Consider the following 26,304-nt stretch of genomic DNA (forward strand, 5'->3'; position numbering starts at 1 on the left):
AATTCCTCAAATCAATCTACTTTTTCTTTTTGCTGCCTATCTCTGCCTCTCTCTGTCTCTCTGCTTATCTGTTCTTTGTGGCTTATAGATTTGGGGATAAGCTGTATTTTTTTTTTTTTTAAGGGTCGTGCACTTAATGCCTCACAAGACCCACTTTACCTTTGGTTCAGCCACTGGATTTACAGCATCCTTCCTGGAAGATATTTATCTCTGGACACGGGAGCTAATTTCCTCTGTGTCTGAAGGCTGAAAATTTCTGTGGGATACCTTAGTCATTATTTTGGAAGGGAGCAATGGCTTATGTCACTAATTAATTAAAAGACCAATCAATAGCCACTTGATAGTGGGCCACTGGGCCTGCTGACGATGCCGTGTTGGTGTTCATGGGGATGGTTTTTTGCCCTGAGACTGAACACAGAGCCATAAAAGTTAAGAAGTGATCTGTCAAGTGGCCTGATCTCTCTCCTGGGCAGGGCAGGGCTGTCAAACCCCTCGTGGTTGGTGCAAACGTGACCCCTCACCAGCTGCACCACCCTCAGCCAAGGGTGACACACCCACCGTCCTCTGGCAGTGATTTCGTGCCTTCCCTGATGTCAGGCACTGCAGGGAGGTCTGGGGGATGGTTTGCAGGCTCCTTCCCATTTTTTTAAGCCAGATCTGATGTGCATGCCCACCTGTGCAGATCAGAGAGTGCACACACTTAGTAAATTCTGGGAAGAATCAGGGCCAGTGCCAAGCTCATGTGGCTTCCAGGCTCCTAGAGAAGAGCTGGCTTGTCAGCGGGGTGGGTTCACACAGATCAACCCCCAAAAATCATGAGTTTACTCCCCTTAGCAGATCCCTGCAGACCCTTATCCCAGCAACCCACAATGCCCTGGTTGATCCCACGCAGAAAAATTGGGAGCAACAGGCGTGGAGTAGTCTCAGGGTTCATCCCAAACATGTTTTCATCTGCAAAACAAGATATGAGAGAAGAAATGTCTCAGAAGTATTCAGCCAGTCCAGTTCCTTCCAGGGCAGGTTGGTGGTCTTACAAAGCACCCAAGTTCATGCTTAACTCCCAGGACATAAAGAGTCCCCTTTACATTGTCCTTCCTCACAGATGGAGTAGCCAGAGAGTGGCCTCTCTCCTGGTACCATGGGGAGATCCCAACCAGAGAAAATACGTGATTTATCCCTTGCATTGCTGTAGGAAAGAAGATAAACAGGCACAGTCCCCACAGCCCTACTTCTTGCCTTCTACTGCACAACCCTGCCACCTTTTTTGTTTTGGAGCAAAAAGGCCAGGAGGGAAAAGAGCAATTTCTCAAAAAAAAAAAAAGGAAAAAAAATTTAAAAAAAATTAAAGCCCAAACGAAAAGAAGGAGGTGGAGACTGGGAGAGCAGTACTGGTTTCTCTTCCCTGGGTGCCAGAGAGAGACACCCTGAAACTGGGCAAACATAAACCAACACAGTTCCACCCTCTCCAGCGGCACCAACAGTCTCTGAATTGCACATTTTCCCCCCCGTTTCCCGCATCTGGATTGGTACAGATGAGAGAGTTTTATTCCTGCCTGTCTTTCATTTCTCTTCCCGAACTGGGTATGGTTGGTTGGTTCCCTATTTCTCCTTCCTTCCTTCCTCTCTTTCTTTTGGCTTCTCTATTTCCCTTTCCTTTCTACGTTTGTGCTCATGAGCAAAGTGTTTTGTTTTGTTTCAGTCTTTTGGTTTTAATTGCAGTCAGATGGCAGTGCCCCTTTACGGGATGACGCTCAAATGTTCCAAGTGTGGAGTAGTTTCTTCTGCTGAAGTTTCGGCCACAGCCACCAGTAACGCCATGTTAGTTCCTCTAATTTCAACTCCTTTTCTTTCTTTCTTTCCACTTTCTTTTTTTTTTTTCCTTCTTTTAATTGATTTTTTTTTCTTTTAGTTTGTTTTATTTCCCTCTTCCATTTCCCTGCACTCACCAGCCCTTGTTTGTTTTCTCTCTCCCCGTGTCCCTGCCCACCCTCCCCACATTCCCCAGCTCTCCCTGACCTCATTCTGTGGGCCATGAGCAGTGTAGGGCTCCTCCTGCAACATCCCTGGAGCTGATGGGCTGGATCCTGGAAAACCCTTTATGACATGCTTAGATTTGAGCATGTGAGCAGCCCATGGAAGACAAAGGGACTCTGCATTTATTGCAAGCCGTGCATATGTTTAATTCTTCCACTGAATTTAGTTGCAGACTTAAAGATGATTCCCAGTAATTTTAGGGCTAGACAGGGACCTCAAAATCCAGCTCTGTCAACCGCTTAAGCATCTTCATGAGTGTTTTACTCCAGAGGCTGCAGAGCATTGAGAATGGTTTAAGTTGGTGAATCACTTCTAAATATTGGGGTTTTTTGCTCTTATGAAATGCTCAAGTTAAGTTTGATACCTCACAGGGCTGCAGGTCTGATTTGATAAGTGTTGACTGCCTCTTTTGGACCCCTAAAAGCAGTTGGAATTAATTCTCAAACTCTTAAAGCGTTTCATAGCTCTGAGTTACAAAAGTCAAAAGCTGTTAAATCTCTTCTTAGATGCCCCTGGAGTTAGTTTAAAAAGAAGAAAAAAAAAAAAAGGAAAAGAATGCCAGAGCTTTGTTCTGCTGGAGAAATTGTTGCTATTTATATAGCTGGCTTTTTTCCCTAGGGTTAAGGTTGAAGGGAGAGTGATGAGGGAAGGTTTGTCTTTCTTCCTTCCCTTTTGGAAATTGCATTATCTGCATCATATCCAAGTGATACTGTTACTTTGGTTTCGGTGTCTAGAATAATGTATTAAAATGTGTGAAAGAAACGGTCTTAGATCACTTGCAGTTTGGAAACTCCTACTTTTAATTAATCTAAACAAAAAGAGGCAGCTGAGTGTCAAATCTCAAAATGCAGAAAAAGAAAAGAAAATCAAAGCACAAGAGCAACCTGGTCCAGTGGGAGGTGTCCTGCCCACGGCAGGGGATTGGGATGAGATGATCCTTAAGGCCTCTTCCAACCCACACCGTTCTGTGACTCTGTGGTTTTCTCTGTGAAATGAAAAACTAAACAAAATCTCATTTATTTTTCGTTGCTAAAGTCATTTACTCACCTTTTGCAACAGTGCTCAGCTGAGATGGGGAGATGGAATTGGTCCAGGCACGTGTACCATGAGTCTGGAATTAGCAGGTCACTGAATTTTGAATTCCTGAGACTGCAGAGGAGCTAAAACAGCAGATTTACTATTAATGCATTAGACTGTTAAATAGGAGAGGCTTTCTGTTCATAGTAAATTCATTTTAAAAGTTAAACAGTCTCAAATCCTTCTCCTGCACTGTCTGACATCAGTCTGTGATAAATCACATATTCTGATTCATCTCCAAATCAGACAAAAAAAAAGGGGATATGAAAACCAGATCTCCTGTTCATCCTGCTTTTCTAATTTAAGTGGATGGATAGAAACTGGGGGGCTCTTGGGAGAGGACATGTCTTTTGTTTCCCAGCAGGTAAATACCTCAGATGACAGGTTTCACCACTAGTTTTGTGGTCTGTCCTCAAGTGTCCCATGCTCTTGTCCTTGCAAAGGGACCACTGAGCAATCCATGGATTAGTTCCCTCAACCTCATCTCCCTTTGTCATCCACTTCATTCTGCAGCTGAACTGTTGCTGTTTTTCCTCCCCCAAATCTATTGTTTGTCAAAAAGGCAAAGCCCTGATGATGCTTCGTGCTGCTGCCACCATTCTGCTGCCCTTCATCCTTCCAGACCTTGGAGAGGCTTTGTCATTCCCTTTTCGAGTCTTGTCATGTGAATCATATGCCAGGAGAATTCCTGGCTTCTCCCTGACCTGGAATGAGCCATAGTTGTTTGGTAGGGAACATATCAAGGATGTTCCTGCCTTGTTCCTGCTGGGATTGCTCATTCCTTCTCCAGTTTACCTCCTGTAGCTTCCAGAGGCTTGTTCTGGGAGAGCATGGCATGAAAAATAGATGCTTTTGCCCATTTTTTCTTGGCTTTTGGAAATCATAGAAGTCTTGAACAACTGTTTGTGGTAATATCTGAGTCTGTGAGAGAAGGGGACAGAGAAGGGGATGTGGAACTGAGGGAAAACAGAGTAAACCACTGATGGGAGAGCAGAAGGGAAAAAAATTTGCACTGGCAACTGTGCAGTGTCTTGACTTGGGGAATGATAAAAAGGGAATGATGAAAATGTGACAAAAGTGAAAAAATCTGCACTGGAAATTGTGTAATTTCTTGACTTGGGGAATGAAACAGGAAAGTTTTGGATGTCTCTGACTTGTTAAGGATTAGCCAGACTTGACAGGTGTAGGTTAAAAACACCTTTCCCTTTAGGTTGTGCTGAAGGAGATGCTGGGCAGATTTTACCATTGGAAGACCTCTGTTCCCACATTTCCTTCTGTTCATTGTTGCCTGTAAGGTTCCCCTCAGCCTGTGAAATATTGACTTATAATTAATTTGTCTTTGCTACCTGTGAAAGATATTTTATCTGAGGTGGAAAACATATGGCAGAGTCATGGCATGTCTTGGTATTTGCTGTGAATGAGGAGATCCACTGCAGAAAACAGGGACTGCTGATGGATGGGTGGGTGGGTGGATGGATGGATGGATGGATGGAAGTTGCTGATGTCCCGTCCCTGGAAGTGTTCAGGGCTAGGTTGGGTGGGGCTCTAAGCAATCTGGGATAGTGGAAGGTGTCCCTGCTCATAGTAGGGCTTTGGAATGAGATGATCTTTAAGGTCCCTTCCAACCCAAACCATTCCATAATTCTATGAAATGTCTGGACTCAAATTCTGACCACAGGGAAGAGACTGGCCCAAAACTAAGGCCCTGGCACAGGCAGGCATCCCACCCAGGAGTCAATGTCAGAGAGTCCTCATGACCCTTCTCATCATCATCCCTCTTAAATCATTAGAAATTCCTGTGTCAAATCTCCCATCTAAAGGATTTGCCCTTTTCCTTGGCTCAAAGTCATTTGGGGGCATCTTAGATATCAAGTTTTCCACCTGTATTGTAATTCCAGCACCAGTGTGAGTCAGCATTTCCATGCCTGGCTGGTTTTATGAAGGAGACTGTTCCTCAGGAGAGCGTTGTCCTCATGGTTCAAGGAGTTTGAAATCCCCCCTTACCTGGGGATAATACCCGAGTCCTGCAGGTCCTTGCTGGGACTGTCAGAGAACAACTTCCCTAATTAGGAAATAACCAAGTGAATAATCAAGCAGTTTGTCCACAGCTGCCTCATCACCTCCCTGTCTCATTTGTCACAGATTCATCGTGGAATGGTTTGGGTTGGAAAGGACCTTAAGGATCATCTCATTCAAAGCTCCCTGCCATGAGTAGGGACAACTTCCACTGGACCAGGTTGCTCAGGGCAGTTCAGAGACATTTAATTTCCTGTTCCCCTGGTTCTGTGATTTATACTGCAGCAACTGAGAGAAGAATCATCTTTTGGGGAAAATAGAAATCACATCAGGTGTGGAGAAATCCCGTTCTGTGTTGCCTGGGCATGAGAAGAAAATGCAGAGTGCTCCCTCTTTTCTAGTTCCAGGTTTCCTGTCTTGGTTTTGTGGGCATTGAGTTAAAGGGAGGTTCTCTGAAAGTGTCCCTAAAATTGGGACAACACTCTTGCTTTTAGGAGGAATAGTGTTTAAGTGCTTAAAAAGTGTTCAAGGCCAGGTTGGATGGAGCTCTGAGCAACCTGGTCCAGTGGAAGGTGTCATGGCAGGGGGTTGGAACGAGATGATCTTGAAGGTCCCTTCCAATCTGAACCATTCCACGGTTCTGTGATTCTGTGAATCCAAGTTAGAGGAGTGATAAAGCACGAGAAAATAAATAAAGTACATCCCTGCACTGTGATTTGCCTGCAGCAGAACTGCTGGCATGTGAAGAACCATTCGTTATGTTGAGTCCACCGACTTTCTCCCTTTCCAGAGCTCCTTCTGGGAGCTGTTTCTGAATTATAAAGTGATTTTTTCCCTTCTGCTGCTTCTTTAACTTAACGTCACTGCTGCTCTGTCAGTGTTGAGTAATGAGAAGAATTGATCCCTTCCCTCTTTATAACAGCCCTTCACATCTCTATTGGCATGTCCTGTATTTCCCCCTGCACTTGCCTTTTCTCAGGGTGCAGCGCTCTTCATCTTTCTTCATGTAGATCTTTGTCTCCAAAACCATTTATTTGCTCTTTCCATTGCTCTCCTCTAAGTGCCATCCCTTTATTCTGCTTCCTTTGCAAAGATGACAACTCTCAAGCCTGCCAGCTTGTGCTAAAGGTCAAAACCAGAGCTAGATTTTGTCATTTTGGCCAAAGGCTTCATCTGCTTGTGGTCAGAGCTGGGTCTGCTGTGTGCTTTCATAAGGCTTAGTGGTAGAACTTGTTTCCCATGGTAGAACATCCCATGTGCTAGAGAACAGGAGCAGCTGAGGGAGCTGAGATTGTTTAGCCTGGAGGAAAGGAGGATTGGGAGGATCTTATCTGCAACTACCTGAAAAGAGGTTGTAGCCAGGTGGGGGTTGTTCTCTTCTCAGTAACAAGTGATTGAACAAGAGCAAATGGCCTCAGGTTGTGCCAGGTTTAGGTTGGATATTAGGGACAATTTCTTCACCAGAAGTGTTATCAAGCATTGGAACAGGCTGCCCAAGGCTTCACCATCTCTGGAGGGATTTAAAAACTGTGTAGTTGTGGCACTTGGGGATATTTTTTAGTGGTGGCCTTGGCAGTGCTGGGTTAATGGTTGGACTCGATGATCTCAGAGGTCTTTCCCAACATAAATGGTTCAGGGATAAAGCTGTGGACAATCCTAGAGTGTGGCCATGCTGTCACACGTCCTTGTAATTATATCTGGGGAGGAACAACGTGACACTACAACTGCACTGCTGAGTAACGCTGGCATGGCAGGGTCACCTCACCATAAACCATTGTCCCCCTTCCAGAATGAATGATCTTCCCTGTCCCCTGTCCTGAGTGCTGTCGTGGATGGCGCAAAGAAGAGGATGTGCCAGCTGATTCCTTTGTCTCAAGCCATACAAGTCCTGGATCTGTTGATTGTAGCTAATCCGTGATGGAAAGCCATTAGGTGATCACAGTGTCATTATAGAACGTCAGCATTTCATATCACATCACGTAACTTGACGTTTCTTAAGTCCTGTGAGTTATTCTGGAAGCTTTAAGGATGCTCCTAAAACAGGGACAGGTGGAAAGGTGGCAGAAGTGTGGTCTCTGCTGTGAATTCAGCTCACAGCAAGTAGAATTAGGAGCAATCTCACAGAAAACTACTTACCTTTCCTTGAGTTTTCTTCTGAAATTTCAGTCTTTATAGGATTGTTTTTAATGGAGGGTTTGGGTTTGGGTTTTTTTTTTTTTTTTGAGTTTAATCTTTCATAAATCTAAGCAGAGCTCTGCCAGTGAAATTAGAGTGAGTTCCATTCCTGTGACCTGTTGCCACCTGCTGCCTGAGAATAAAGATTATGCATTAAGTGTCAAAGCAGCATTTCCATAACATTCGTGAGGGATGAATGTTGCTGAGAAGGTGAATCACAAAGGGAGCAGAAAGGCCATACTCTTAGCTGATGTAAGTCAGCACAACTCAGGAAAATCCTGATCTACTCCAGCTGAATACGTGGTGTAATATTGTTTTCATCATCTGAGCTGGAAGGGCAGATGAGTTTTCCATCATCTGGTTGGAAGAGATTTATGTGATGACTTAAGGTTGCTCATGTTGGCAGCAGTAGTGAAGTCCATCAGGATGTCTCGACTCAGAGGGAAGTGGAATAGTTTTCCCATATGGAGGCACATGGATCAAGGGGCTGGAAGGACTTGCTGAGTGCATGTGAAGGCAGCAGGAGCTCTGAAGAGAGAGTTTTGGATCATTGCATCCATGCTCTGGATAGCAAATGGACTCAAGCAGTGCCTCCTTAAAGCAAGTTTTGAAGCCAGTGGATTCAAATCAAACCATTTGCTGAAGAGAAACATAAATTATATATAATTTACCTCCACAGCAGCATCCCTTACAACCCCAAATCCACATCTAAATCTTGGATTCAGACCCAAATCATTGCCAGTGTGAGTCTGCAGGTCTTTCCAAGAATGGAAAACCCGCCCAAGCTCAGATGATCTGCATTCCCAGGTCAGATCCATTCTCAGATGTGGTTGCCAGGTTTCTTGTTTGCACACTGAGGGTGGCAACATCCACATATGTGTGTACTAAGAGTGTTCTGGAAGATCAGAGGATTCCAGGAAGGAGAGTTGTCTGGTACAGACCTTTCCTAGCAGCTTTTGTTGATTTTGATGGTTTCCCTTTGCTGCTGGAATTGCTTCATCTCCCCAGCCATGCTCTGGGAATGTTGTGTTTGCTGATTCTTGCATGAAAGACACATCTAGAGAGGTGCCTTATGGACCAAACCTTATCTTTCCTTCTGACTTTTCTGCCTCTCTGAGATGTTTTTTTCTCCACCTACTACTCAGCCAGATTAATAATGCCCCACCACAAATGATAGCAAAGGGAGATTTCAGTGTAATGAGGCAGATTCCAGAGGGCTGAGGGAGAAATGGAATAAGAAACTTCTGTTTGAGAGTTATTTGGTTAAGGGCTGTCTGACTGCTGGGTTTTTGTTTTGTTTTTTTTTTTTTTTTGAAATAATGCTTTGAAGTGATAGTTCATATTGGACATTAAACAACAATGTTTTTCATTCTATATAAAATTACAAGATATCAGATTATGTCATGGTCTTTACCCTACATGGGGGCCTCATAATGCTTGTTCTAATTAAAAAAAAATTAATAATTCCATTTCCCTGCTCCCTTAGGTAAATTCTATTCCTTAATAATACTACTAAGGAACACATCTGACACATCTGAGTCTGGACAGGTTGTAGAGATATTGCATTTAGGGTATCATTCTGACTATGAAAATAAACTGTCACTTCAATATGTGGTCACTACAGCAGAACTGATGTAACAACCCTTGCAAAACCCTTAATGAAGCCAGGGGGTTATATCCTGATGTCCATCCTTGTATCCAAGCTCCAGCTTTGTCCAGGTAAAACTCTCACTGAGCTCTGTGAGAGCAGTACCTGCATAACCAGCAAGTAAACATTAAAAACTTGCTCATAGATGGCAAGCATAGAATGGTAAGCAAGTCCCATGTAAGTACTGCAAAAACATGTGTCCTGGTATCTGTCCTGTAATTTATTGTGTTGCCTGTATTCGTTTGTTAGTGTTTAGGTTGAGGTTTGCTTGAAACTCAACTTTTTATACAGCCTGTGCCCAAATCTACTGTGATTTGTTGGGGAAAACCCCACAGAGAAATTCTCCTTGGTGCACCAGGATGACTGACAGCTTAAAATCTCCCCAGTAGGCTGCTAAAATTGCTTGGGACCCCTTTTGCTCAGGTTGCTGAATGCCCAAATAGTCCATGGGAGCAGAGCTGCTTTGCCATCTCTAGGACCATTATTTATAGATAAAGTGGAGATTCGTGGGGCAGTACTTACATTACAGAAAACTGCTTTGTCCAGTTTAGTAACTTGTGAATTAAAATGTGGCTTGAATCTCAAGTGATTTTAACCCAGGATGTCCACCCATGAATAAACTTATTTACAGGAATTGCTGAATATAGGAAAAAATTTTGGGGGGGCAGGTCACAGCAGAAAGCAGAAATTTTTCTGTCCACAGGAAAATTGGGTCAGGACTCAGTTCTCCTGGTGTTCATGGACACAGTGTCATAGGGACCATCAACTGTGGAGTAAAGGAGCACCAACAAAATGTATCAGTCTCCACATCAGCTCTGAGCTTGTCTGTTCTAGTCACTCCAAACTGTGACACCTGTCCCAGTGTTGGTGTCTTCCATGTGCTGTGGAAGTCCAAGTGTGTGTGACCCAAGTACCAACAGCCATCGTGACAGACCAGTCTCTGCTGCAACTGTCCCCCTTCCCTTTGGCAACCTCCAGTGACTGTATTTTGTCTCCCTTTCCTCGGGGAACGTTGTGGATTAGTGGCAGAGTGGGAAGGGTGTGAAAGGGGGAGTGAGGTATCCTCATCCTTCCTCCTCACCTCCAGTTTTCTGCATGTTTGCACCATTGGAAAGTTGTCCCTCCCGCAGAAACGCGTCACCTGTTTTGGCAGAGTGAGTGTGCAAAGCATCCTCCTGCTTCCCTGGGAGAGGGGCTCAGAAAACATCCAACATCCAGCACAAGTAGATGTTTGCTGGAGGAATTTTCTGCAGCCCCGCGGGATCAGGGGGCTGGATTAACATCCCCCGTGGGAGCAGGTGAGGCTAAAGCTGAGTTCTCTTTTCCTCTGCTTTGACAGGGCATCCCTTTGGAGCTCCTGCGTGGTCCTGCCTCTCCTGGCCCTCACCTGGATGTCTGCAGTCCTGGCCATCACAGACAGGCGCTCAGCCCTCTTCCAGATCCTCTTTGCTGTCTTTGACTCCTTGGAGGGCTTTGTCATCGTTATGGTCCATTGCATCCTGCGGCGGGAGGTGAGACAAAGGAGTCCTTCTCTTTTATATCATCAACACATTTCCCATAAAAATCACCTGGAAAATGTCCAGCCAGCCTGGGAACTTCTCTAACCCTGCAAACTTTTGACTTTGTGTGGATGGTCACCACAAAAATGACCATGACAGTATCGGTCAGAGGAAAGGAGGGATGAATCAGTGGTTGTCCTGCAGAGTGGAATTTGGTGGGCAGCCTTAGGTTGGATAACATGCCAGGCTTAAATTGGATATCATGTCAAGCTCGGCTTGTTTAACACCAAAATTCACATTTCCAGTGTGTTTCCACCCCACCTCCAAAAATGCAACATTAAAAAAGTAATTTGTGATTTCAAGAGAGCCAAGTTGCCCTGAGATTTACAGAACGAAAGGTGTGCTGGCATGAGCACCCAGATATTCCAGCTGGAAAGTAAAGTCAGCAATAATCAAGCAAGGAAATTGAGGGAATTCTCTGCAGCCTCCCTGTGGAGATTTAAAATTATAAATTATACCAGGAAAGAAAAGGACGAATCTTTTATGTTTCTTTTATTCTTTTCATCCTACTGAGTGCAAAGACTATTAATAACAGAGACAGGAAGGGGCTTTTTTTTTCAATATTCATTTCATCTTCTTACAGCTCCTTTAAATTAAGTAAAACAGATTAATTCCTTATGTCAGGCCAATGAAATCAATGGGATTACACCACTGGCTTGGCTGAGACTCCTTCCACTAATTACATTATGAATATGAGCCTGCATTGAACTCCCATTGCAGTCACTGGGATTGTTTTTTCCATTGATTTCAGTGAGTTTTGGACCAGATATTTATCACAGGATCATAATCAAACTTTGTAGACTCCACTATAATGGTTTATGCAATAGCATCCATTGTAAAGATACTGCAAGCTGCAAAATAGAAGGCATTTTTATTCTTGATTATATAAATCAAGCAACTTGAAGCAGTGACCCAGGACAGAAGGAAAACCTTGGAGTCGCTCTTTAGTAGTGAAATATGGAACATATAAACCATGTGAAATAAATACCTGGATGCTGCTAAGTCCACGTTCTTTTATCTACCAAAGACTGGTTGTGGTTTTTTTTCTTCAGCAGAATTTAATATGTTTGGTCTGTCTGACTCTACCTTTTGCCAATCCCTGTGTTCCTGCAGGTCCAGGATGCCGTGAAGTGCCGAGTCGTGGATCGTCAGGAAGAGGGAAACGGAGACTCAGGGGGGTCGTTTCAGAACGGACACGCTCAGCTCATGGTAGGGAAAAGCACCACCTGGGCTGCTCTTGAGGGACCTCTGGGCATTTTTAATTCATAACTGATGAACAGAGGGCTCTGTCCATCAGAGAGTTTTCAGTCAGTGTTCTTTTTTACCTTTAAACCTGTGCTTGAGCAAACTTAGCGCTTAGAACAGACTCTTTCACACAAATCTGGTTGTGGGTTGTTTTTTTTTTAAATTGTGATATCAAGGGATTTAAACTTACACACCTGCATTTGCAGACATCTTGGTGAGATCCTCTCTCTCCCAGAAAATAAAAAGCCAAAATAACACCTCCCAGGTCTTCCAGACCTTCTCATCCCCACCACGCTGCCTTGGCCTAGCTGCACTAAGTTTAATACTGTTTTAATCACTGTGTGTTGGGTTATTATTATAAAGAAGATGTCTCAGAGGGATTGGTTTCTCTCCAAAGCACACTTTGCTTCCTTGGGAATGTAATTTAAGCTCTGTAAATCCCGGTCCTGTTGTGTAAGTCCTTTACAAACAGTGTGGATAAGGCCACAGAGGAATAAGCTGTGGAGCTTCCTCTTGAGTCTGCCTCACTGTTATGAGGTAGTTGATATAAGAAACATTTATTTTCTGAAGTTAAGGTAAAGACATCAGGAGAATCACAGGATTTGAACAAGTTCCAAAATCATCTCATTAATATTAGAACTCCATCACAATCCAGTGATGGTTTTTTTCCCCTCACTCTCGTGCTAAGCAAAGCAGTTTGTGCTTGGTTACAGCAAAGTCTGGTTTCAAACAGCACAATCTTGGAGTCAGGACATCAAGAGACATTCAATTCCACCACACCTCGGTGGTGTTTGTTAAAAACAGCTGCCTCATTTCTCATTTCAGTGCATAATCTCCTCCTTTTCAGACAGGTTCTCGCTCTGCCTAATTGTGTGTTGTTAGAAAGCCCCTCGTGTGCCTGCTGCTTTGGCTTCTTCAATAATAGACACCATCATCATATCCAGTCTCAATCTTCTTTTCAATTAGTTATCACCCTGAGCTTCTTTTATTCTCCCTCTGTAAAGATGTACCTTCAAATTATTTATAGAACCCTTTCCCACCCGCCCTTCACGTTCCCAGCACCCTTGGAAGATGTGGATGCTCTATTTCTTATTCTCTTGTCACCACCCCAAGTTTCAGATTTTTGTATCTCTGTATAAATTCCCTGTTTTCATTCATTCATTCATTGCAAAATTCTGTGTCAGCCACAAGTTTTGCAGCAATATTACATTTATTCTGCACTGGTGGTGGATGTTTTGAGGAGCTGAGAGCTCACAGTCACTTTTTCACATCCAAGCACAAAAAGCTCTGGGATCTAGAAGTGAGTGATGACTCCTCACTGATATTTTTAGAGGGGTACAATGTTATTTTACAGTGACTGAGTTGTAAAATAACCAAAGAAATCAAAAGCTTTGCAGGGTGGCAATTTTGCTGTTACCTTTTCCAGTAATCTCCAAATCTGCCCAAGTGGTGAAAAGGAGCTTAGCTGAGTAGAACTGTTTTCCACAAAATCTTGTTGACTGGAATTAAATATAAACCTATCTTTTATTTATTTATCAGCAAAACTAGTACAGGCTGTTCAGCTGAGGTTTTTTTGGGGACTCCTGTAGGAAAATGAGATTATATTTTTCTGTGTCAACATTTAAATGTTAGTTCAGTCATATTTCTCTTCTGTTCTTTTCAGATTTCTTTGCTATCTCAAATAATTTACCAAGGAATTAGCATCAAGGAGGTTGAGATATTTCCTCAACCAGCTTTTCAAACGTTCCTGGATCCCAACCTGCAAATATTAAATTGTTTATTCCAGGGGGGTGGGGATTTTTTCCCCATAATTTTCTTAGTATTCAATTTTAATCGCATTAATACAATTATATGAAGTGTCCTTCTGAAATTATACTAGAAATAGTCAGTGAACTCTCTGCCTTTTTCTAGTCTGCAGCTCTGCTCCATGAAAACCCATGGCCTGCTGTGACTTAGTTTATCCAGTTCTTTGAAATGTTATCTGCCAAAAGCTTTAGAAAAAGAGTTTCACTTCTACAGGGAGAAGAAAGGAGTGTGGTTGGGCTGTACAGACCACTTGAAAAAGTTCCTCAGCCTTTGTGCCTGCAGGAACCTTTGGTTTTTTATGTGAAGAGTTTCAGAGGCAGAGACTTGTTTCCACTTGGTGTGACTTGGTGACAGATCACAGGAAAGCCCAGTGGGGATGGAGCTTTCTCAGCAGCAACCCCAGATCTCTTTAATGAGTGGAGGGGAATCCACTTAAACTGTGTGTGGAGTGATGTATCCAAGACAGTTCTGGCCAGGGACCTGTTCCCTGTTTTTTTTAGAAATGTGCATGAATGTGTTCCAGGGAGATATTTTAACCTGCAGCCCAGAAATCAGTGAATGGATGAGCAGATGAACCCAGCTGAAAAAAAAATTTACAGCTTTATCAGTGCTTGAAGTTCAAAAGCCACAGGTGAATAAAAGTGGTGTGTTGGCCATGTTTCAAAGCCCAAACAAAACATTTCTCCCCCGCTGTTCTGGCAGTGGTTGTGTCCACCTCCCTAATTCAGCTGGGGTTTTGCATTTTCCCAATGGATTTCCTTCCTCCCCCACCTCCTTTTGACCACGTCCTCTGTGTTCTCTGTCTTTCAGACCGATTTTGAGAAGGATGTGGACATGGCTTGTAGATCAGGTGAGCACATCACAGGTGAGAATCAGCAAGTGACCTGGTTTGGGGATTGAACTAGGCCATTTTTTTTTCCGTTTCTGTTTTCTGTGTGTCTTGGTGCCTTGCATGTACTTGTCTGGGTTGTTTGCCCTCACTCTCAACCCTGGCCAAGAGAGAGCAACACCCCTAATTTTCCCTTTGCTTATCCTATTTTCCTGCAGCTCTTTTGGCCCTTTTAACTCAGATTAAGCACTGCCTCCCGGGTGTTATTTTTTGACATCTAACCCAGTGGCAGAGAAGAGTATCAAGGAAGAAGAGCTGGGATCCATCTCTTCCTACTGTGATCCTTCTTTGCTCTAGCAACCCCTGCCCGAGGGGATCCCACCAACCTCAAACAGCTCTGTGCTCAGGAAGGGTGTCTTTGAGAAGGTCTGGAAGCTGGAGAACCTTCCCAACACTCCACCTGGCTCCAAGCACTTCTAGTGCAGTTGGACACTGCCTGTGCATGTGAAAGTTGGTCAGGTCTTTCCTTCTCTGCCTGCACCTTTCTGCTGTGCATTCATTTTGATCCTGAAGATGTGCATGAGCTGACAGCCCCTTTCCCAATAACCCTGGGAAGTGTCTGTGCTTTCTGGATTCTCCTTTGCCACCTGTTCACCTCTGCAGGTTTTGTCCTGTCCTGGTCCTGGCATGCCTGACCTCATGCCTGACAGAATCTTACCCTTTGTAGATAATTTAGGCTTTCATTTACCCACCCAGACTTCCCACCTCCCAAGCAAGAGAAATTCCAGCTTGCTTGGCACTTGCATATAATTCATATCCTCCAAACCAGGATCTTCCCAAGTCGAGGACAATACACTGTTTGTGTTCAGTTACCACCATGGGAAAGCTGCTTTTTCTCAATCTCTCTCTCTCTGTCTCTTTAATAATCCTTCCTTCCTCCCTCCCTCTCTTCCTCTCTTCCTCCCTCTCTTCCTTCATTCCCTCCTTCCTCTCTTCCTTCCTTTCTTCCTTCATCCCTCCCTTCCTCCCTCCCTTTCTCTCTTCCTCTCCTTCCTCTCTTCTCCTCTCTTCTTCCTCTCCTTCTTCCTTCCTCTCTTCCCTCATTGCCTCCTTCCTCTCTTCCTCTTTCTTCCTTCCTTCCTCTCTTCCTTCCTTCCTTCCTTCCTGTCTTCCTTCCTCTCTTCTTTCATTCCCTCCTCCCTCCCTTCCTTCCTCCCTCCCTCCCTTCCTCCCTTCTCTGCCTTTTCTCTCTCCTCCTCCCTCTCTCTCTAAACATCTACCTGTCCTTTTCATTTATCTTATTCTTTATCTCATCTATCATTTATTTCTCTGCTTCTAATGTATTTATCTATAATTCATCACTTTCATTCTATCTTGAAATCACTTCTCTATCTCTATCCTCAGCTGTCTGTCTTGCTGTACCTGTTATTTATATATTTCTATCTCTGTCAACATTTATCCCTGTCATGCTGTTTCTGTGTATTGTCTGTCACTGTCATTATCATTTATCTGTCTAATATCTATCTATATCTTATTTATCTTTTCCTGTCCTTCTCTCTTCCTCACTCCCACTCCCCGTGCTTATCACAGTCACAGTATATTTATCTCACTTACCCTTGTGATATCTTATTTCATGGTCTCTTTCTGTCCATTTATCTCCTTTCAGGGTCTGTCCATTTTTTTTTCTTCCTGTTTCTCCGTCTCACACTCTCTAACCTCATTTCTAGCTGTCTGCCTCTTCTCATTTGTCTTCCTCCTTCTCTTTTGACACCAAATACTGAGTTCCAAAAAAAAAAAATCATGTGAAAAACGTGTGTGAGACCTTGCCTGACTTGAAGGGATGCTCCAGGCTGGGTGTTGGCACACTCAACCAGCTGTAAACCACAGCAGTCCCTGGACTCCTGCATTAAAGGAGCATTTCTGGATCTCCTACCATGTTTTTTGCTCCCAGATCAAGCTTCCCAGAGGAAAGGAAGGAGCTGATTTTTTTCACATGACTTCAAAGCGGGAGACCCTGGAACAACCCCCAAGCTTCCCTCCCTTTGCCAGCACAGAACTTTACAATTTGAGGGTTGGTGTCTGCCTGGAGAGATTTTCCTCCTCTCATAAAGTGCTGTTAGTTAATAATAATAATAATCCCCACTTCAGAGACCCTTCTATATGGTGCCTTGAATAACAAAAAATGGCAATCTGTCGATTGGTTTCTGGCCACCCTTTCTTCTGGAGGCACCATCTCTCATGTTATGATGGGTTGGGGATGTGGCTGATCCCTCTCATAACTCCCTCACGTAGATCCACCGGTAGATGTTTGGTCCATGGCTCGGTGTCCAAAGCTCACCCCACTCCATGCTTGGAGATTGCCAAGTGGAAACCTCTCCAAATGTGCTTTGTGCAGCTCATGGGAGCATGGAGGGGAGCCTGGATCAATAAACCTTGGTGACACTCCCAAGGGAAGGGTTTGACTTGCTCTGATTTGTCCTCCAGCGATGTCAAGGTGGTTGTGGCTGCCCTGGTTACACTCAGTGTGTTTGGCTTTAAAAGCTCTTGGAAAGTTCTTTTTATTCTCCTTGGTGCCTTTGTCATCCTGCTTTGCCTGCTCTTGGAGGGGAACTTTGATGTCCCAGCACCCCTCACTCCCTCTAGGAGCTGGTAGGAAAAATCAGTGTCCTCAGTCCCATGGGATACCTGAGTCATGTCCCGCCTCTGTCCCAGCTGGAGCAGCTCAGTAGTGTCAGGTTCCCACAAAGATCCTTCTCCCTGTCCCAAAAAAGATCTTTTTACCTATTTTTTATTTCCTACTCAGCCAGGGGAATGGGGAACATGCATTTATTCCTCCTTTCCTGTGCTGAAATCCCAGGTAAGTAGCCTTCAGTCCCACACCACTTTGTCCCTGCCCCACGGGCTGATTTCCATGATTTTCCTCCTTTCCATCCATGGAGACATCCAGGTTGACATCATTATCTTCCCAAGGTCTTTGTTGCAGCCTGAAGTCAGCTGAGTGATGGATTCTTACACCTAGGAAAGGAGTAGATGTTCTGTTGTGTGGGAATGAGTGTCTGTGTGTCCATGGCATGTTCACTTCCTCCTCAGTTTAAAGTTTTCCTCCCTTTTTAAGGAAAATTCATGTCACTGCTTCCTTTCCTGAAGGGAAATTTAAAATTGCTGAATAATTAGGTCTCACAAAGCCTTGCCATGTTTACTAGAATGTAAGGTTTTTGGAGAGCAGTTTGGAATTTATAACGAATTTTGCTGTATTTCAAAATACCAATTTACTAACACTGAAGCTGTTCAAGGGAAAAGAACAACCTGAAGTATTTCAGTGAGTTACAAAAAATAAATTATAATTGAAGGGGGTTGGAACTGGATGACCTTTTAAGGTCCCTTCCAGCCCATTCTATGATTCTATGAAATCACAGATAATGCTGCATTTTTGATTTTCTGAATCAAAGTAATTTTATTTACATAAAAGCAACCTTTATTTTAAAGAATTCAACTCCATAAGCTAGTAATATATATAGTTCATATATATATGTGCATATACTACGTGTACTAAATATATAAAAATGTATTTGTTATTCAATGTATTGTTATCAACATGACAATATTTGTTGCCTAGATGGGAGTTTTGGCAATGATTGTGTAGGAAAATTCCCTTTTTTCTTCCCTATCTTTAGCTTTACCTTCGGTATCCTGGATTTAAAATATAAAATATTTTAAAATATGAATATATAAATAATATTAAACCATGAGCTCTTCCTGAGAGGTGCAAGGGAACGTGCTGGCGTGGTGTGACTGTGGTGGGTTGTGTTGATGTGTTCACCAAAACCCGGGCAAGGTGCTGAGGGCACTTCTCTGTCTCCCCAGTGCTGAATAAAGACATCACCACCTGCAGGACCTCAACCATCACGGGAACCCTGAAGCGCCCATCGCTGCCGGATGAGGAGAAACTGAAACTCAACCACCAGAAAGTGTCATCGAACTTCAACAGTCTTCCAGCCAACGTCTCCAAGATGCACCTCCAGGGCTCACCACACTACCTGGGGGCCATCAACCTGAACGAGTTCAGCAACCACTCCCTCACCCTGAAGAAGGACAAGAACCAGCCACCCAAATCCATCTACATCTGCGACGGGGACATCTTCAAGAAGTTGGACTCGGAGCTCTCGCGGGCGCAGGAGCAAACCCTGGACACCAGCTACGTCATCCTGCCCACCAACACGTCCACCCTGAGGGCCAAACCGCCCAAGGACGAGAGCAAATACAGCATCAACATCGACCAGATGCCTCAGACGCGGCTCATCCACCTCAGCATGGCCACTGACCCGGGCTTTGTGGTCAAGAGCCCTCCCCGGGAGCCTGTGGCCATGGCGTGCAGCGAGGTCCAGGGTTCCTCCATGATCCAGCAGCAGCAGCAGCTGGCTCCACAGAATATCTCCAACGAGTCACAGATTCCCAACAGCCTGTGTGACACGGGTGACTCAGGGAACTCGGGTGTGGTGTCCAAGAGCGAGACCGTGTCCACCCTCTCCATGAGCTCCTTGGAGGTGAGTGTGGAATTTGCTGGGTTGTTCTCAGCCCGGGATGGTGCCCAGCCCTCAAAGGCAGGTGTTCCAAGAGAAGCACTTAGGGAAGGTGCAGCCCACCATGCAATGCCAGTATTATATTCCCAGGAGGGATCGCTGGCATGGGATACTATTTTGGAATGTAATGTTTGAAATCTGTCACAACTTCCAAAGACAGATTCCATTTATGGATCAACTGCCTTTGGCCCTACGGGTACTGCAGGGTCAAAGAAAAATGGTAGTTTGTCAAAGACTTCTCATTTTAATGCAAGACATGTCTTGCCTTAACTTTTCTCCTTCCATCCTCTGCCTCTGTTTCCCTTTTTGATGACTTCAGTCATGACACAGATGGGAAACTCCTGGTGATCTAGGGGTAAAGTGTCCCTAAGGCACATCCCACAATGCTCTTGGCATCAGGGGGATGTCAGAGGTTTTGCACAAGTGCATCCCTCTCCTTCTGAGCTTTGATAACTCATTTCTATTTCAAGGCCAGGTTGGATGGGGCTTGGAGCAACCTGGTGTAGTGGAAGGTGTCTCTGCCTCTAGCAGGGGGTTTCTAGATGATCTTTAAGGTCCCTTCCAACCCAAACTATTTGATGATTCTGTGATTCATGCTAGGGCTGATATTAGCAGTTGTCCTCAGACTTTAGATCTTACACTGAGGTCTGTCCTGGGGCATCTGGCCCTGTTCCTGCCTGTTGCCAGAGAGCAGGTCTCAACCACTGCTGTCCAAACTTCAGTCTCAGCTGGCTGGTACTCGGAAGGTCCAGTAGATCCATTGGCTGATCTGTTCCCTCTCTGCTTCCCATTCTGTGAACAACCTGAAAACTCACAACCAGAACAGAGCTCGAATTGGTCAAAATCCCATACCCTCCTCAAGGTACACTGGTTTTGGTAGAGGTCCCTCAGAGTGACCTAATTGTGGCCTTCCAGTACCTGAAGGAAGCCTTGCAAGAAAGATGGACAGGGACTTTTTGCAAGAGCATGTGGTGACAGGACAAAAGGGAGTGGCTTTAGACTAAAGAGAGTAGATTTAGATTAGATATTAGGAAGAAATTCTTCCCTCTGAGAGTGGTGAGGCTCTGGAGAAGGTTGTCCAGAGAAGTTGTGGATGTCCCATTCCTGGAATTATTTAAGGACAGGTTGGATGAAGCTCTGAGCAACCTGGTCTGGTGGAAGGTGTCCCTGCCCATGCCGGGGGCCTGGAACCGGATGATCTTTGAGGTCCCCTCCAACCCAAACCATTCTATGATTCTAAGTGGTTGGCACTTTCCATCATGAAGTGCCAGAGAAACGTGTAGGAAGAGGAAAAAGGAGAAGGACTGTCCCTGTTTTATCTACTCTGATTGTATCAACCCCTCACTAACCTTCACCCTTCTCTTTCTCTCTCAAACACCCAGCGGAGGAAATCTCGGTATGCAGAGCTAGATTTTGAGGTGAGTACATCCCTTTTGGAATGTTCTTTTTGAGGGATAGGATGAGAAAAAGAAACAGTGCTTTCTTTTCTTTCTCTAGCCTTCTTTCCTGCTTTTGCCAAAGAGCTTCTTCAAGGGTTTAAAACTGGTGGGTTGGAGGAGTTGTGCTGGGGTAACAAGGCTTAGCCTGTGCAGCTAAAAAAACAGGGGATTTATTGTTAATGACCTTCATAGAATGAGCCTGGGTGGAAAAACTACTGTAGGTAAGGAGATGTCTGTCCTCACACCTGAGGCACAGAGTGGATTGTTTTGAAAAGCCAACCCTTCACAAAGGGTCTGTGGGGCTGATGAGCGTTAGTGCAGCGATCCTCAGTCCGTCCTTCCCAGAAGGGTTGTCCTTTCCTTCTCTGTCCTTGTCCAGTTCTGGAGAGGTCTCATCTGGAGTGCTGTGTCCGATTCTGGGCTCCTCAGGGCAAGAGAGACATGGAGCTCCTGGAGAGGGTCCAGTGGAGGGGGACAAAGATGATTGAGGGATTATCTGATGAGGAAAGGCTGAGGGAGCTGGGCCTGACTGAGAGGGGACCTCCCCCATGTCTGTCCATGTGTGCAGGGAGGGGGCAGAGGATGGACCAGGCTCTGCTCGGGGGGGCTCAGCAATGGCACAAGAGGGAATGGGCAGGAACTGATGCCCAGGAAGTTCCACCTGAACATGAGGAAGAACTTCTTTGCTGGGCAGTGACCCAGCGCTGGAACAGGTTGCCCAGAGACAGTGTGGAGTCTCCCTCACTGGGGATATTCCAGACCCCTCTGGACACAATCCTATGCCCTGTGCTCTGGGATGACCCTGCTGGAGCAGGGAGATTGGACCAGATGACCTACTGTGGTCCCTTCCAACCTGACCCAGCCTGACCCCATGATTCCCCTCACAGCTGCCACTTCTTCCAAAGCAGAGTCACATTAAGGGCCCAAGAGCTGGAATCCCTTAATGCTGGAATCACTTCAGAGCTCCAGGCTGGGAATTTTGTCTGAAATTGAGGCACCATGGCACATGAAAGCTGCCACCTTCTCCACTCGTCTAGCCCTTGGCAGAGCACAAGGACAAGCACATATGGAAATCCATATTCAGTGTGCTCTCACATGCCAAGGGAAGTTCTTACAGGAATCAGTCCTGCACCCCCTTCTGGGCAGTGGAAGGTAGAAGTGAAATGCAGATGGGTCAAATTAAAAAAAAAAAAAAAAGAAATTATGGAACAGTTTCTGGTGGAATTTCCCCAAATTCTACATGTTTGTGTATTTACTGGTGACTTACTGAGAACAGGGTTTTCATGGGGTCAAGTATCAGTTAAAGAAGGTCAGCAAAGCTTCCTAGGTCTGTCTAGTAGAACATTACCAGTCAAGCACAAACTGTGCAGCATAAAAAGTTGGTTCTTGCAGGTTTAGGGTAATGGTACAGTCAAAAATTAATAATTCTTACTCTCTTCCACCATCTCACCTTGAAAATAAAGGCAGTGCTACTGTGGGTCCTCAGGAAATGTTGAAGATATTTAGTGCACAGCAGATTTCACCTGCAGGGAGACAGATCTTGGATTTTGTAACTCTGGGGGGAGGAAATGCTCCTTCTGAATTTGGTTTTGCTGACCTGTGGCCTTTTGTGTTTGCTCCAGAAAATCATGCACACGAGGAAACGTCACCAAGACATGTTCCAAGACCTGAACAGAAAACTCCAGCACGCAGAGAAGGACAAGGAGTCTCCAACAACGGACAGCAAGGTCAGTCAGACACTTCCAGAGCCATCATCTCCAACAGGAGCATGGGAAGCAGCAGGAAAGTTTAGGAGCACTCGCTGAACACTTTCCCTTGGTTTTCTGTCCATGGGTGTTGTAACAAACACGTGCACCACAAAGGACAGGGAGGCTCACAGAGGTGCCACCAGCTCGTCTCCTGGTCAGCAGCCCAGAAGGAGGATGTCTGTCCTCGTGTCTGTCCATGGTGTTGTCTGCTTTGTGTTTGTGTCTGTTCTTTGCATTCCCTTTCAGGCCATCTCTGTGCCCTGTACATCCACTCATAGCTGGCAACTGGAAATTGGATGAAATCCAGGTGGAAAGGGGAGAGGGCAGGAGGAGGGGACAGCAGGAACCATCTACCCGATGTTATGGGGCCAAGTCAGAGGCCAAGGTGGCAGGGATGGGCTGTTTAGGAAGGCCACAGCAATGAGATTGAAGCTGTGGGGTTGACAGCACATCTTGAGGACTGAACCCTGATTAAATGTGGGTTATTGGTGGCAGCTGATCACCACATCCATGTGATATGGGAATATAGAAATGGGCCAGTCCAGATGAGGACAGGAAGATGCTCCGAGGACTGGAGCACCTCTCCTGGAAGGAAAGGCTGAGAAAGTTAGGATTGTTCAGCCTGGAGAAGAGAAGGCTCTGAGTTGACCTTGTTGTGGCCTTTCAGTACCTAAAAGAGCTGGAGAGGGACTTTGGGCAAGGGCCTGGAGTGACAGGACTGTGATGGTCAACAAAGGGGAAGGGCTTTAACCTGCAAGAGTGAAGGTTTAGATGGGATATTAGGGAGAAACTTCTCCCTGTGAGGGTGGCACAGGTTGCCCGGAGAAGCTGTGGCTGCCTGAAAGTGTTCAAGGCCAGATTGGACAGGGCTTGGAGCAACCTGGGCTAGTGGAAGGTGTCCCTGCCCATGGCAGGGGGCTGGAATTGGATGAGCTTTGTGGTCACCTCCAACACAAACCATTCTAGGATTCCATAATATACACGGTTTTCCTCAACAAGAGCAAACTTCTAAGGAAAAGGAGACTTTAAGGAAGGCAGTTTGAGAGAAGCAGCTTTTCAGAGGGGCAGAGATGTGGGACTAGAACCAGATGTCAGGAGCCTGTGTACTAAGTGATGTAGATGATACAAATAAAGGAGGGCAGGCTGGTGGCAGCTTCCACATGTCTCAGCCAGCTGGGCAAGGACTGAAAGGATGCAGGGAAGTCTGTTGGCTCCAGCTGAAGGGAAAAACAGGTGTCAGAGCCAGATTGGCAGTACAAATTAAATTTGGGGGTTGCTTGCACTCAGAAGAGGGGCAAGGTGATCTAATTATAACATTCTTGGTCATTTATAATCAAAGTCCCTCATGACAAGAAAGACATTGAGGGGCTGGAGAGGGAAAGGGGCTGGAGCATAATTCTGATGAGGAGCAGCTGAGGGAGCTGGGGGGGCTCAGCCTGGAGAAAAGGAGGCTCAGAGAGGAATTTTTTGCTCTCTACAACTCCCTGAAAGGGGTTTGTAGCCAGGTGGGGGTCGGTCTCTTATCCCAGCTAACAAGTGACAGGATGAGAGGAAGCAGCTCCAGTTACACCAAGGAAGGTTTAGCTTGGATATTAGGAAAAATTTCTTCACTGAAAGGGTTGTCAAGCATTGGAAGAGGCTGCTGAGGGAAGTGGTGGAATTACCATCCCTGGAAATGTTAAAAAAAGCATATGGATGTGTTGCTTAGGGACAGGGTTTAGTGGTGGCCTTGGCACCACTAATGGTTGGACTTGATGATCTTAGACCAACCTTAAGGATTCCATGATTTTAAGTCAGATCCAGGATGCAGCATGACCAAGGTGGGGCTGATTTTGATGGGACTCCCTTAGAGGCAAGACCAGAGCTGAGAGGGTGATGGAATGAGAGGTTTAGTTTGGTTTTTGGGGGAAGCAGAGCCCTGCAGAGCCTTTGTTATCTCCCAGCATTACTGTGCTGAGCTGCAGAGGTGTGATCCCAGCAAATCTCACTTATATTGCCCATGGCAAGGTGTCATTATGGGCAGCAGGATGAGAGGAATAGTGGATCTAGCAGGCAGGTCCAGATCAAAGGAGCCTGTGGTGGCCCAGAATCCCAACGTTTCACTGAGCATCATCTCTCTGCTTTATTTTTTCTGTTATTTAGGATCGATGCAGCTATAAACCCAAAAATGCTTAAACACCACATACAAGCTAATCCATGGGATGTTTGCAGCAGGGTTTTATAGATTGAGGTGTCTTTAGCATTTCAGAGATGTATCTGTGTAGAATTAAAGTTGCCACTGTCAGCATCAAAGGGCTCTGAGCTGCTGAGGGGAGCTCTAAAGGTGACCTTTGCATATTGACTGAGTCTTATTCAAGTTGGGATTTTCCCTGGGATCTAACCCAGGAGGCGGAGCTTGTGAAGATCAGTATTGGCAAGTCAGGAGCGGGTATTGGTTTAAAAACCTCCAAAGCAGCACAAAGCAAAATAAATAGCTTTTTTTTCACCCCTTTTTCTACCATTTGCTGCTGAGGAACCTGCTGGAACCTCCTGCCCCATCTTCAGCTTGCCCTGAGGAGGCAAACTGCAGATACCAGGGATTAAAGTAACAACAAAAGAACGTTTTTCTCTTTTATGTATGTTTAGGTTATAAAACGCTGGAGTGTTTCTTCTGGTGGCAGTGATAAAACAAACGTTAGCGTAAGTCTGGCTTTCACTTTGCATCAAAGAGCATTCCAGACCTATCCCAACCCCTTCCATAACGTGAATCCAAACTCATTCCTTCACCAACAGGAAATTCCTTGCCTTGTGGGCATGAACAAGGCCGTAAGGATCCTGGGATACCCTTGAACTCTTCCTCACCATGGAGCAGGAGGGATATTTTATGGGTCTAGTCCGTCTGCCTGCGTTGCTGTTATCTTTGATTTCTCTTTCAAATAAGCAACCACAAAGTCAAGCTCCCAAGTCTCTCCCCAGCCCTGGCAGTTTCCCAGCCTCTCCTGGCAGCATGTCCCGTTGTCCTCAGTCCTTTCCAAGTTATGATGCTTTTCCTAATCTTCTCACTCTTCCTCTCTCCTCCTTCAACCCCAAGGTCAGGAAGGTGCTGCTGAGACTTGAACTAAATAAACTGTTGTCTCCACAACACAGACATCCTTTGGGAATTCCTAGGAATGATGCTGACCATTTTTAGGGATTTGGTTTGGATATAAATGCCAGTCCTCTGTACTCCACTGCACTGACCAAACCTGATTATCCTGTCACAGTAAATACGTAGTTCATATCAAATGAACTACAAAATTATCGGATTTTAAGGAAACACCAGCAGATTAATAGGATGAATAAACAGCTTTTCTGTCTCTTTAGGAAAAGGGGTTGAAAATTCAACCATCACATGTGTTTACCACTGAGAATTTCTCCAGATTCATTGGTAAAACATCAGTTTTAAAGGGTCTTCAGCAAAGAGAAGGCTTGTCCCAGCACATGTATTCCTACTCTCCAAGTTTCCTGACACATGGAAACTTTGGATAAGTGTTACCTCTGTGTACACTTGAAAGATGAAGAGGAATGTCCTTTGCTCACTGTCCCAGAGTTGTTCCTGCAGAGCTGGAAACATAATCAGGGACTCAGAGAATCATTAAGGTTGAAAAAGACCTCTCAGATCAACCATTAACCCCCACTGAACCACATCTTCAAGTGCCACATCTTTTTAACCCCTCCAGGGATGGGGACTCCACCACTGCCCTGGGCAGCTGGGCCAGGGCTGGACAACCCTTTCAGTGAAGAAATTTTCCCAAATATCCAATTTAAACCTCAACCTGGCCCAGTCTAAAGACATTTTCTCTTGTTCTGTCACTCGTTACTTGGCAAAAGAGACTGATCCCCACCTGGCTACAACCTCCTCTCAGGGAGTTATAGAGAGTGAGAAGGTGGAGACAGGTTTGGAGATGGATTCTGCTTTCCCATCACCCCATGGCCAAGGGGTCCTAATCCACATCCCATTGAAATTGAGGTGTCCTTTCTTAGGCAATAAACCATGTTTTTTCAGTTTATTACATGAAATCTATTCCATGTGACATCTAGTTTTTAAAATCTCTACCTCAACTATAAAATGCTCCAATTGGAAGCACCCTCAGCTATTCCTGATGAAAATCACGTAGACCAAAGCATAC

General features: G+C 45.1%; 1 protein-coding gene across 12 annotated transcripts in view; it reads left to right on the top strand.

Moving 5' to 3' along the window:
- The window catches only part of ADGRB1 (adhesion G protein-coupled receptor B1), a 294,127-nt gene that overhangs the window by 255,254 nt on the left and 12,569 nt on the right, over positions 1-26,304 (top strand). For 6 of the 12 annotated variants that reach the window (XM_027724710.2, XM_027724715.2, XM_027724711.2 and 3 more), the window contains 7 exons: positions 1,720-1,818; positions 10,290-10,461; positions 11,623-11,718; positions 14,371-14,425; positions 18,254-18,933; positions 20,352-20,387; positions 22,031-22,135. In XM_027724710.2, coding sequence (XP_027580511.1) covers positions 1,720-1,818; positions 10,290-10,461; positions 11,623-11,718; positions 14,371-14,425; positions 18,254-18,933; positions 20,352-20,387; positions 22,031-22,135 — 1,243 coding nt within the window. The remainder of the gene's footprint in view (positions 1-1,719; positions 1,819-10,289; positions 10,462-11,622; positions 11,719-14,370; positions 14,426-18,253; positions 18,934-20,351; positions 20,388-22,030; positions 22,136-26,304) is intronic. The other 6 variants (XM_039386397.1, XM_027724718.2, XM_039386398.1 and 3 more) reach the window with 3 other exon arrangements.

Source organism: Pipra filicauda, unplaced genomic scaffold, assembly GCF_003945595.2.
Source record: "Pipra filicauda isolate LSUMZ 115617 unplaced genomic scaffold, ASM394559v2 scaffold481_size456399_pilon, whole genome shotgun sequence".
Lineage (NCBI taxonomy): Eukaryota > Metazoa > Chordata > Aves > Passeriformes > Pipridae > Pipra > Pipra filicauda.